The following is a 13,816-nucleotide window of genomic DNA, read 5'->3' as shown; positions in this document are numbered from 1 at the left end:
TGGGGGGGACGTGGGGACGTGGGGAGAGGAAGCTGGGTGTTTTAACCTGCTGCAATGACAGTAATTATCATCGTCTCGGTCGTAGAACCAGAGTGGGGTTTATAGGAGCTAAATGGAGACAAAATAGCTTTAAAATAACTTTGCTCACAGAGGAAATGCGTTAGATTTTCAGGAAGCAGCAAACAATTGCTCGGTGTTGTAAATGTTTTTGCAAGGTCCACAATTTGAATGGAGTGACAGGTTTATATAAGTGAAGATACATTTGATAGCAGAATCACAATCAGTAGCTGTGGTTTGTGGTTGTTTATTTTTATTACTCTGACACTAGCTACTAAGAACAATAGTTACTGTGTCACCTCAGTGTCAACATGAGGGCAGATGTCATTATCATCCACCTCATCGTTAAACAACTCAACTGAGATTTCACTATCCTAACCAAACTAAATGTTTTACATCTGGCACAAATGAGGGCTACAGTATGTCACTGACTAATAAATGCAACATTACCCAGACTAAATAGAAGGCAACACATGAATGTCCAGGCAAATAAGAAGAAAAATGGCCAATGATAATCGTGGTACAGTATTTGCTCTCTAATGACAAAGGCTGTAGAGTTGAATACTGAAGGCCAAATTCAACACTGAAAAAGAAACGCTATTTGGCACTATCAAGAAACACTGTTGCTTCAGGTGTTTCAACCTAGTAACTTAATAAAACCTAGTAAAACCTTTCAACAAGTTCTCAGTAATAAAATAATAAATCCATTGCATTCTAAATATTTTGATATTTTACAGTGGCTCGCTTTCAGATAAATACAGAGGTAATTGTTTCGGAAGAATCAAATATGAACTGGGACTGATTCTTATGAAAATGATTCTTATCAATCAGCACACTATACAGCACTTGTAAAATAACTTATAGGTCTGCAGTGTGACTCAAATTGCTATTTTAATCTTAAAGTAAACAATATGAGTAATAAATCCCAACCTCACTTCCTATTCTAATATCTCCTCATTTCTACCACCTGCAAATACAGTGTAAACCTTAATCTCCAGGATGGTCTCATTTTACAATATTCTGTGATTTGTAAAAACACATTTTTGGCATTGAGAAAATGTCCTTGTGTACACAAACATAAACTCTCTCCCCCCCTTTCTCTCTTTCTCTCTCTCTCTCTTTCTCTCTCTCTCACACACACACACACACATACACACACACACACACACACACACACACACACAGACAGGCATGGTTGAGCCCCCAGCTGGTCAGGAGAGGCTGTGTTTGTCTAAATCCAGGAGGAGAGAGAGCCTGTTGATCCTCACCACACCCTCTGGTTTCCTCTTAAGGGCCTGCAAGGTAAATAACAGCAGGACAGAGAGGCACATTCCAACTGGAACAGTCCTTCACACACACACATACACACACACACGCACACACACAAACATAAACACACACACAACACACAAACACAAATTCAGAAACACACACATGCACACAGGACACGCACGCGCACACACACTAAATCCCCTTGGTCCTCCTGTCAACCAGCCCGGCAGCACCCATGTCCCACCCTGTCTGTCTCCCACCCTCTGACTCCCACCTCCTCTCCATTCCCTCAACATGATTTCCTCCATTTCACAAGTCCTGTAAACAAACACTCCAACACTAACACAGTGGTCGCTACAGACCACTGCCAAAACCTCTTCCAAACACTCACTCACACACACCTACTCAGGAAGAGGAGAATACCTCACCTCTCACAGATCCAGACATCCACACATTTGCTTATCAGCCGTTGCCTCTGTCCTTCTTTTCACTTCCTCCTCCTTCACAATTTTTGGCCAACCGGTCTCTCCATCTGTTGGCCAGCTGGGAGAGGGGGAGGGATGGATGGGGGAGGGGGGGGGGGGGGTGAGGCGGAGGTACTAGGCATTGGCAGTCTGCTGCCAAGAACAGTCTAACTCTCTCTGTGCTCTAATGACTACATGGTGGGTCTCAGCAGACTCTGGCCCTGTGTTGGGTTCAGCTCATCCCAGGTACAGAATACTCTATAGAGCAGGTATGCATATCTGTAGTGTAGACTTTTACTATTTAAATTCCTATTCAGTGAATGTCAACTTTAAGGAAAAAGTTGTATCAAATTTGGTAGGAATGTAACATTTAACAAAAGCACCACGCCATTTGATCTTTTGAACGTGCAGTACATTAGCCAGGACCAGTTTAACACAGGGTGATTGAAAACAATTCTGATGTTGAGTTTCAATGCTCATTTGAGCTCAGCCAGTCGTTCCCAGGCAGTGACACTGTCAGGGTGAATGGATGCCATTGACAAAAGACCACGTAAGACTATGTCAGTCATCATCCCGCCCCCCCACCCCCACACACACACCCTTACCCCACCCCCTGTCAGACAGGTAGGTCTAGGAAAGGTCCAGGGGTGCCACCGTGTGTAACCTGACCCTGCTCTGTACCCCCCCCCTTCACCCCAGTACCCCCCCCCCCCCCCTTCACCCCAGTACCCCCCCCCCCTTCACCCCAGTACCCCCTCCCCTTCACCCCAGCCCTCTCGCCCACACTGTTGGTTTAACCTGATGTTAATGTGGCTACTCTCGCTGCCCCTCTGAAACAGTCCTGTTCCAAGCTGCCCCTGCGTCTGGCCTCGGTCGCCTCACCTGTCAAAGGCAATTTACAGGCAACCGCAACCTAACTGAGAAGGAATGTGCTTTCATGTGTGCGAGCCGTGTTTGGAGCAAGCACCTAAGCAGACACCGTAGAACGCTCACCACAGGCAGACTCTTCACACATGGGGCCGTCCTGATGGGAATCTGTTTTTCCGTCAAATCACACCCACTCGGGTGCACTCACTCTCAGAAGAATTTCCAAGAAGCTCATTTGGAGAAAGAAACCTTTGAAGAAAAAAATCCACAGAAGTGACTTCTACTAAAAGACAACTCTTCCATAGCCCACAAACCTTCATTGCTCTTGATGTCACTCTGTTCTCACACAGCTTGTTTCAAAAAGTGCAGCTCACTCGGTGTGTGCGCACAGGGAGAAGCCGCCCAAACCTGTGTTGCCAAGGCTACCCTCTTGATCCTTGACCCTCGTTCCTCCTACACCTGTCAACAAGTCACAACCGCACCCCAGGGGCCCTGCTCCCTGACATCGTGACCCCCAGGAAAATCTGTTTATGTCACATCTCTTAATCTTGGAGCAGGATGGGACAAAAGCAGTGTCTTCTATAGACGTGTCCTCCTTAACTCCCCGCCCTGAAGGCTGCATGTCTTACGTTTGCCTCATTCAGAATAATGGAATATTTGTCTTTTTTCGTACGTACTGTAGAATCGTACACAAACACAAAGCTTGATGGATTTTCTTTGTTGCCAGCAGCATCAGAAGACAGGTGGTGTTCCAGAGCTGGGACATGGGATTAGCTGACGACATCTTGACATCTCCCCAGGTTCTCCTGCGTCCGCATCAAGCAGACCAGCATGTTTATCCTGGATTCACATCAACCTGGCACGGGCTTTTATTGTCCCTCATGTCTTTGCTTGGGGATGCACTTCACTTCCTTCTGACAATACGCTGCTGTTTTGTGAATCCCCTGTTGTCCCTGTACTCAGTGGCCAACAAAATAGAACCCTGGGAAATGTTGGATCCTGACCTTTTGAAGTTTTATGGGGCTGCAGTTTCACAGGCACGAGAAGGGCCGACCCAGGCTCACACCAGGTCTATCACACGTGCAGACTTGGTACCCCTGCGCCATATCACTCTACCACATGCTCCGGACACACATAAACACACACACACACACACGTCATAGCTCTCATAATACACTTGTCCAAGTCAGACCAATGATCAAACCAACCTTTTTCAGGGATTTCAATTCATTTGCTTTCATCCATGTGGATCTCAAACTATTAATCATGTTTAATATTAAATAATATGTGTTCACAGGCCAAGAGCCAGTGGATAAACATTTGAGGAAAGTCAGGGCCAATCACATTACACTGACCTCATCTCCACAATGCCCCCATCCCTCAACCCCCAGCCCATAGAGTCACACGCCTTCCCTTGTGCTATTCACCCTCAGCAGGTTGAACCCCAAGGTCTCTCCTTCCCTCAATAAGATTCCTGTCCATTCCAGGCAGGGTTTCCATGTCTCTTCAAACACAGACAGACTGAGCCACAGAAAAGTCTGTCACAGAAATCTCCCATCTGTGTCTCCATCCATTCTCCGGGCCTGGACATGAGCAAACAGGTTGCTTTCACCACCCAGGCAACCCCCTTTCACTCCAAACTGGCAACCCATTCAGTCCACAGACACAGGACATAGTGCTAAAAGGCTCAACATCTTCTCATGATTTGAGGAGATAAACGTTTTGGTGGTTGCACACGGACAAGCCTTCCCGGCTCTCGGCAGAGTTGGAGCCAAGGTCTCTGAGAACCTGTTGGATCATGAGAGGAACTGAAAGGGGGAGAGGTGTAAGAGCTGGAGGGGTCTGGAACAACAGCATGCTAAAATGGCACACCCTCAGCTGTGGGTCACAGAGGATGAATTTAGTGTTTACATATGGTAATTGTTGGCTTTGAATAAGCTCGGGCCATTTAAAAGGTCGATGGCTTTTAATGTGGTCTGTAAAAACAACATATTTAAGCTCTAGAGGTAAACATGCATAGTCAAAAAGTGCAGTCAGAAACCAATATCTTTCATCTTTAAACGATTCTCGTAACTTTTATGTTCTGTTAGAAAAACATGAGAATATGCCAAAAATATGCTAAGTCATTGTTTCTTGTTTAGTTTAATTTGATCAGCTCAACATTTAAATACACATTTCCATATGCAGATTTTTGACTTGGTCAACAGTGACAAGAGCAGGTGCACAATTCGGCAAAGCTAATTACACTAAATGGACTAATGTATTTATTTGTATTCAAATGCTTCCTCCTGCTTAGTTCAAAGCATGGTTTATCTTTCAATTACATGTCACACAAACACAGAGAGAGGCGATGGGAAAGTTCAAACCTCAATTGGCGAGTTTGCTTGGACAGATTGAGCAAATATTTCTTTTGTGTGGTCTTCTATCCTTGACAGGCACAGACGAAGGAGAAAACAATCCCAGGCCGCATTGCATTCTGGGTCTCACTGGTCCATTCCAGATACACTGACGTCTGTACAGCTGCCTCCCCTGTTTACACTCTGTCACTTGGCTTAGGGGGTAATTAGGCAGGGTTAAGCAGGAAGAGAGACCACTAACATCTTGCAATTAAACTGCTTTCTTATTTCAAATTAAAAAACCTTGCGTGCTTAACAGTAAGGCTGTATGAGAAGCTTCTCCCCTCAAAGTCAATGGTTTTCAGATGCCTCGCAGTATAGTGGACATACTTCAATGTGAATTAGATGACTTCCTCTGTACACTCAATCAAAGCCTCTTTCAACAATTATAACCAGTTACCATTTTTTTCTGTACATTCTTTCAACCCTACATCCTACCTTTCTACGTCGTCTGTGTAAAGTTTGAATTAAGCTTAAAAGTACTTGTACTTCTGTACTTAAAAGTACAGAAGAATGCAAAGGGCTTAGAGATTGTATGTGTGTACAAGTGTGCCTAAGTCATAATCAATTTTCAGTAGAATCAAATAATGTTTCATTTCCTTTGAGCCTCTGTCTGAAGACAGTTTTCTCTAGTTTTCTCTTTTTGGACTTTAAAGTTTTTGCATATCATTTAATTGAATGTCCTATAAACTGTGATATATCAGTGCTTTGGAATGCCATGTGGTTTGGAAGTTGATTATGTGGAAAAGATAAATGATCAAATAAAATATAATGATAAAGAGGGTGAGAAAAAAGAAGCATTCCTTCGCAGACACATTGTTGAAACCGCTCGTGCCAAGTTTAGACAGCGCACCGAAGATGCACCCGTTAAGATTTAATTACAACGGCGACATTGTAAACTTTTCCACTTCGTGGCACGTTATTAAAAAGGCAGTCATCTAAAAGTTACGGTTATAGCTGAGCAGAGATACCAGGAGGGGAGGATGGATGTTCTCATCCAGACTAATGTGTGTCTAAACAAGCGGCTTGCAGCTTCCCCTGCCGGTGTTGTACCCCATATGCCACCCCCGCCTGGAAAAGCCCCCTCTCGAGGGAACGCGCGCACAAACCTCTAGAATCAAAAAGAGAAAACGTGTCTAAGTAGACAGTTAGCCTTCACAATGTCATTCCATAACTTTTTGTGTCCACCATCTACAAAATAAGTATTTTCTTCCTTTTCCATTTCCAGGGCTCTTTCAACAAGTCGGACACACATTCAGAATGGCCTGCAGGAGATTAATGTCCAGAGCGGAGCCTGCCAAGCAGACTAGTCATCCACTGCAGGACAAGACAGGCCCTTCAGCCATGTCATCTGTGCCCTCTTGTGGATGATTGGCACAGTTCAGCGTCAGGCCACTCATATCTCACTTCATTCTCCTTCTCTTTCATCACTCCAGGTCCAGAGAGCGCACAGGCAGGCTCATTCTCATTTCCCAACACCAATCTCTCTTTCTCCCCCTCTTCCACTCCTCTCGCAGCCCTTGGCAATGCACGAGCACCTCTCCGTTTTATGGAAACGTATTAGAGAAAATAATATCTGCCCCAAAGCCCTCAGTGTTTTGACTGGGCTTAAAAGGCTCTTAAACTTCAGCGCACTATGTTCATAAACTCATATCCAACTGTGAGCTAACCCTGCCACTGACATCATGGAGAAAAGCTGAAACACTCTGCTATCGATGAGCTTCTCCGGAAAACCCAGACGGGCTTATATCGATCCCTCATTGCTTTAACGCGAGCCAAAGTGTGATATTAATATTATTGAGCGATCTAAAGCACTTCTTTTTTTACTGGATAGCTTCTGTCCCATGGAGAGGAAGCATAGGATGGAACACTCAAAGAGCTGAAACCATAATGGAAACCATTCAGTGGACGAGGACAGCCAATGAACAGAAGTCATCTACTTCAGTCTTCAACAAATCTCTCTGTAATAAAACCGTTTATGGTTTGTATTTGGTGCCAGTACTGAATAACTCGATAATTGCCTCTTTTGGGTTGTTCTTGGATGTTTAAGGCGTCCCTACTGAATGGATTCACTTTGTTTCTGGTAAAGAGATACCAAAGAAATAATACAAGTTGATCATATCCACCGACACTACCGTGCGTGTCCACTACAGCGTTATTTAATGCTCTGCACCGCTGGCCTTCCCACAATGCACCATGCTCGGTATCATCCTCTCCGCTGGAGTGGAGACACACCGTAAGGCATGTGTACGACAGGGATCAGAGATACATAGCTTTACAGGGCTTGGTTCTTGGACTCGGATGAAGACTCATGTTAAACGTCATGGTTTCTTCAAAGTAGATCCTCTAGTAAAAGGAATGTCTAAATATGACTAGTCGTATTTTCCTTGATGTATTACCATTGAAATGTTGTTATTGAAGTTGAGTTCTGTATCTATTCTAGTACATCTTGCTTGAATTAGTAATGAATTGTAGGAGCTATTACAATATCAGCATCCCACACACAAACAAGTTTGCCTTCAGCTTCACGTGAAATGTTCACTCATTTGAAAAAATATTATGAATGATTTTTTTTGGAAAGGTTGAAAACATCATTTCGAAAGAAAGTTTTGATTTCAGTTTTGAAAGGTTGAAAAAATATTTCCGAAAAAAGTAAAGAAAAAAAAAAAAGGTTGCATCATTGATGAGAATGTGATGAGGACTCTATTATACTCTACTGTACTCCATTGTACTCTGCTCTGCTTTACTCTGTTTTATAATACGGGTGGTTTAAATCAAGCATTCTGATTGGTTGAGAGTGAGTGACGGGGTGTGCTTTATTGAGCATAAAGTACTATACGCCAAGAGAATGCTCTGGTATGACTTATTACTACTCTGTTATAGGTTCCTGTTCCTTTCTCCCCTCTCCTCTCTCCTTTCACTGTGTACTACGTGAAAAAAAAGTTTTGAATGGTTTAAAAAGGTCTTTGAAAGAAAGATTGCCTCATTAATGAGTACTTGATGAGGACTCTAATATTTCATTTCACATGCATGAAACTTACTATGGTTACTCAAGCCAGTCTCCTCAATGTAATAATAATTTTGATGCTGGGACAGAACACAAAGCACATGGGGGTGCATTTTAGGGCAGGGCTGTAGAAATGAAGCGACAGCAAAATATCTTTGCACTCAATCAAATTCCAGAATCCTGCTTTTCTTGACTTTTTCTAGATTTGTTTGTTTGGTCACCCAGCATTGAAAAATGTCATTCTAGTTTAAAGCTATTTCACATGTAAAAGAGTTTTACATGTGTTTGTGTAAGGACAGTTTGAACTATTTCTAAACGTCACCTCATAGTTCTGTGTTTAAGTCTTCCATACTTCCATAGGCTCCAGTTAATAAAAATAATATTTTGGGGCAAATAAACATAATAATGCTTACAACATACTTTATGACAACCATCCTGGTAGTCAGTCCAAATGACTCGCCAACAAATAAAGAGGGATTGTTCTTGCTAAGAAAGTGTTAAGAAACACTTTGACCCGACAATTTCATCCTGCTGAGTTTCAACCTGCTTTTGGGGCTGAAACAACCTGTTGAAGTATCGGAAGCAGTCAATTTCTGAATAAATATCACGTTTACAACCTCTCCTGGATGGATGTGAATCACAGAGAATGTTTTAGGTGTCCTTGGGGCAGGATGCAGTCAGGAAATTGAGTTAGGACAGCTGTTTAAAACATATACTGCGTCCTCCTTGCTCAAGGAAATAAAACAGAGGCTGAGAAACAGGAAAGCATTTGTACAGCCAAAGTAAAAACACTTATGACTCATTAAAAAAATGTCTCCTAGCTGTGAAAGCTATTTTTTTTAAGGGTGCAGACTGCATACGTTGCGGAATCAAGTTGCACAGATATTCTTACTGTTACATCTTGTAAAAAAACATTACGGCCAAACTGACGTCAACAAACATTACGTCTTAATTCTTCTGATGTGTTCAGCGTGCACCATGTAGGAGCAAGCTGAAGCTAATGCATTGTGAGGCCTGGATTATTCTGCCTTCCGTCGCTTCGCTGGGAAATTGAGATCAGATTTTTGGCAGCCTCAGACGCTGATGAGGAAACACAGCGTGATGTTAGTGATTGGTAAGATGAGAAGTTCCAAACACTTCCAATCGCACTCATACCGCCACAGTCAATATGTCCTCTCCCGGTCCCCCTTCTCTGACACGAAACTCAGCGGCCCACAGCCTGGATCAACTGACCATGAAGCCCGAGCTGATGACAAGGTTCATGCTTTGCTCAAAACAACATTATGGTCTCCCAGCAGGACCACCAGGCCTCAGAGGCTAGCTTCTGGAGCTAGAGGCTACTGACCAGAGGCTAGCAGGTGTGGAGCAGCTCAGGTTGTTTTCTCTCCCCCCCCCCCTCCCCCCTCCCCCTCCCCCCTCCCCCTCCCCCTCCCCTTCCCTCTCCCTCTCCCTCTCCCTCTCCCCCTCCCCCCCCCTCCCCCCCCCCCCTCCCCCCCCCCCTCCCCCTCCCCCTCCCCCTCCCCCCCTCCCCCCCCCTCCCTCCTCTCTCTCTCTCTCTCTCTCTCTCTCTCTCTCTCTCTCTCTCTCTCTCTCTCTCTCTCTCTGGTGGAAGCTTTCGTAGATGGAGGCTACACCTTTATTGTGTTCTGGTTTCCATGACCATGAGGGACATTGGGGGCTAGTAAACTGGAGTGGTCAGGGAGCTCTTCCTGCCCAGAAGGCCAACTGCTCCATCTGTCCAGCTCCACCCTGCATCTGTATGCTGTCACTTGGAACAGGGGAGTGGGAGGGAGGGGGGTGAAACAACAGTAAAACAGGAACAACATGAGCACTGTTTTCTGACATCTTCAAAGGGTCACTGGAACTCACGCATAAAGCCTGGTTAATATGGCAAACAGAATCAAATCCATCAATTGATTAAAATCATTTCATCCATCTGACCATCCTAAAGCATACATTTACATATTGTATAATCACATCAGTCTTCACTTATCACTGACCCATTGGCTACCAGTACAGTTCTGCCATCTGCCTCCCCCAACCATTAAAACCGAGCCTTTAAAGACTTCTATGGATTTGCAGTTGAATAGTGATGACAATGCTTGTACTGCTGTTTGATTCCAATTAGCACCCGTCAAGATTATTTACAAGGACTTCTCTGATCTAAGCTGCCCAATCATTGTGAATCAAGGAGAGGAGTAAACACATTTGCTTCGTGAGACATCTGGATTGTGAAAAGATAATGAAAAAATATTTCACTTGGTTAGCCTCTTTTGAGCTCCAAGTTTATGTTTTCCCTGATCTAGGAATTTAACGGGTAACATGGGATGAGTTAGATCAAACCCGAGCACGCATTTGACTCACGCAATGACGATAACTTGGATCAGACAAAAATGTGGATGGATTTTGATTAGTAAACAGCCCAGTAGATTTGAGATGAAGCAAAGACAAGTTTCTGGCCTGACACTGCAGACACAGCCAGTCATGAAACAGCCCTTGTCCACAAGCTTTGAAAAACACGGTGAAAGGACCGAGAAAATAAACGCTGGCACCAACTTAGAACAAAACGCTACGAGCTGAAGAAATAAATCTTAGCTTGAAGAAAAAGCCATGTGCAGACGCAATAAATTTCAGACGACTTTATATGTAAATGAACACAAAAAGAAGTCAAGATCTGTCAGCATTGTGGGAACTATGAGGCTGGGGAACAGGACAGTGAAATCAACTCCTGGGTTGAAATAAAGTGTGGCTTTGTAGCTGATGAGGTATCATACACGCTTGCCAGAGGGGAGTTGAACTGCTTGTGTGAGAGGGAAGGAATCTGATCCATCATCAGGCCCCTCAACATTTTTACAATAGGTATAAATATCATCACATTAACCATTACTTTGTCTACTTGCCACAATATTTCGTTTCAATCCTCTCCAGACAGCAAACACACACACAAAGGTACACACTCGCGCACACACACAAAGGTACACACGCACGCACAAACGCAGACACGAAAGATTTCCACGAGACAGTCTGCCACAGGACCCAGCTTGGATTGTTGAATTTGAAAGAAACATAAAGACTAACATTGGCGTGGTGATCGTCTCTGCGTTTGGGATGAGTCATCTGACTGAGGACTGTGCCTCACCCACCACACCTCCTGCCAGCACGCTGTGCTCACACACACACACACACACACACTCCCAAACACACCATTTTATGGCTCTAGGCAGTGGTCAGAGCTCCAGTAACTCCAGGAGCTTTTCAAGGGCTCGTAGTGTGTGTGTGTGTGACAGACAGACAGACATGAAGATCATCTTTGCAGCCTCTCCACAGCTCTTTTGGCCACATTCCTCACATTACCCCTGGCCCGGAGAACACGTGGACCCCACCCTGCTACCTTCCTGTCAACCTTACACTCCAGACAGCAGAGAGAAAAGCCCTTGAATGAGACCACAACGTCAACCAAATATCTGCTTATCCAGCTACGATATAATCCTTTCCTGGGTTTGTTCTACAACGTGTTGGAAGGCTTCCTGACAAATGCTATTCATGTGCCGCAAAAACATTTAGACTTTTTGTTTAAGCCAATATTTATCAAAGAGAATTCATCCGCTACTTGATCTTTCTGTTAAATCATCATTGGATTTAAAAAAATATATATTCTTGCTCTTGTAATTATGAAAGCAAAATGTCATTGGTTTTGTATAGTGCGGTTAAGAGGCTAATAAACGTCTATAGCAACGACAGGAGAAATGTTCAAACTGTCTGTGCCAAACATAGCACACAGACACTTGTTTCATGGAGACTGTCTGTCGTTCAGCACTTTATAAGTCAAGCCAATCCTAACAGCTCCAACATCCAAACAACAATGATGGATAGCTGTGGGATTGCTGAAGAAAGGATGTTCAAATAACAGATTCATTCATGCAAAGACTGTTTGAAGAGGACTCAGACAGTGGGTGTATTCACATTCATTCTGCCTTGGGAGGGGCGGAGCTACCTGGACTGCTTCCTGTCTGACACTGCGGAAAACACAACCTGTGTCATCATTGTTTGGCATTTCTGTGTTTTGAGGTTTGCGTGGAGGCTTGTTCATGCTGTCTTTGTAGCTTTCTCCAAATGCAAGTGAACCGAAACTGGCATTGTGTATAATAGCCCAGTAAGAATGATCTTGGCCGCAGTCTGATGTTTAATAAGGTTTATGTAGGGCCTAAGCAAGCTCTTCTAGATGTTTTTTGCATTAAAAACAGACTTCAAAAAATTAGCACTTGAGTAAAAACACACTGTGGAAGCGTTTTATTTGGGAGCAGAAAGAGAAAGACAGACAGCCTTTTAGAGAGGAGGGAAAAAATGATGTTTTTAATCACACCAGTGGGATAAGGATCCATGCAAACATTTACATCTGTCTCTGTAGGGGAGGTCAGGATGCCAATGAGTTGGATATGGAGTTTCACCACATTTACAAGATCTCATGCAGCATTAGTTGGATCTTGACTGTACCGTATGAGTAGGTAAATGATGCCTTTAAGGAGTCTGTAAGGAGGCCTTTCGGCTTCACAGGGATAGACTCATTCTGAAGCCCGAAGGTCATTTGTCCAATTTACAAAATCATTTCCTCTCCTGCAACATTAGGGCACTCTCCCCAAAGCCGTTTTGGAGGGAATGCTTCAGAAATGTTAGATTCAATATGATTTTAAGAGTTATGGGTTACAGCACCAAATAGTGCATTGTTGGACATTAATTTCTTCCAAAGCTTGCTGGATCAACTCTCTCTCTCTCCACCTCCCCACCATCCTCTCTAGCTCTGTCTCATTTTCTCTCTCTTTTCATTCTGTCTATATATTTTTCACACACACACACACACACACACACACACACACATTTGGTCTCACACACCTCTCGTGGGGAACATTACTGGGTCAGATTAATACTTCTTAATACTGTATGCCTTCAAAGCATACTTGTCCTCCGCAATAGATTTATTTGGGCCGTATGTCAGACTCAGACCAACACAGGTCAGTCATAAATAAAGAGACGAGCCTGTCAGCTGACCGCTGATGGTGGTCCAGACTTCCTGTCACATGACCGCCTTGTGTTCCTGGGTGGCCTGTGACTCTGAATGGGTCCGGTTTAGATCGGATGGTAAACACACAATTTTGTTGGTTCAGAACTCAGAGAGATCAAATAGGGAAACATCAAAAGAAATCTGGATGATTGTAAATAAAATTGCCAGTAAGGGGCTGAAAAAGTGATCACTAGGGAATGGAAACTGTTAATCTTGCCATTAACTGGTACACATGGTAAAAGTATTTCAAAAAGTCTCAACATAAACTTTATTTAGTATGTCATCCTTATGAATTATGATACATGTAGAGTTATTCTCATATGGACAGAGGGAGGGACTAAGAAAGGGTCACTTCATTGGACATCTTTGTGGCAGTGACTTAACCCGTCGTTTAACAAAATGGTCTCGTTGTAGAACACTCCGTGCTTTGATAGCCTGCTGACGTGCCAAATTTAATAGAATCAAGAGGGAAAGGGACAGAGAAAATATTGACGGTGACAAACAAGTTCTCATGTTGATCTGTAAATTAGTAACAGAAGCTAATGAAACTGCACAATGTTTGCACAAGCTTTGTGGCATCTACCCAACCCACATCCGTTTGAGAAAAACAACTTGAATGGTGATGTACCTACTGTGTTTGGTAACATTGGAAGTAGCTACTTAAGACTAATCCTCATCATTTTTACCGGAATCA

General features: G+C 43.7%; 1 protein-coding gene across 1 annotated transcript in view; it reads right to left on the bottom strand.

The window, feature by feature from the left end:
• Window positions 1-4,358: 4,358 nt before the first annotated feature.
• c8h8orf34 (chromosome 8 C8orf34 homolog) overlaps window positions 4,359-13,816 on the bottom strand; it is a 62,903-nt gene continuing 53,445 nt past the window's right edge. The window contains exon 15 of the mRNA XM_084703679.1: window positions 4,359-4,468. Coding sequence (XP_084559805.1) covers window positions 4,359-4,468 — 110 coding nt within the window. The remainder of the gene's footprint in view (window positions 4,469-13,816) is intronic.

Source organism: Hypomesus nipponensis, chromosome 8 (assembly GCF_054491055.1).
Source record: "Hypomesus nipponensis isolate SF chromosome 8, ASM5449105v1, whole genome shotgun sequence".
Lineage (NCBI taxonomy): Eukaryota > Metazoa > Chordata > Actinopteri > Osmeriformes > Osmeridae > Hypomesus > Hypomesus nipponensis.
This window is presented reverse-complemented; position numbering and strand designations above follow the sequence as displayed.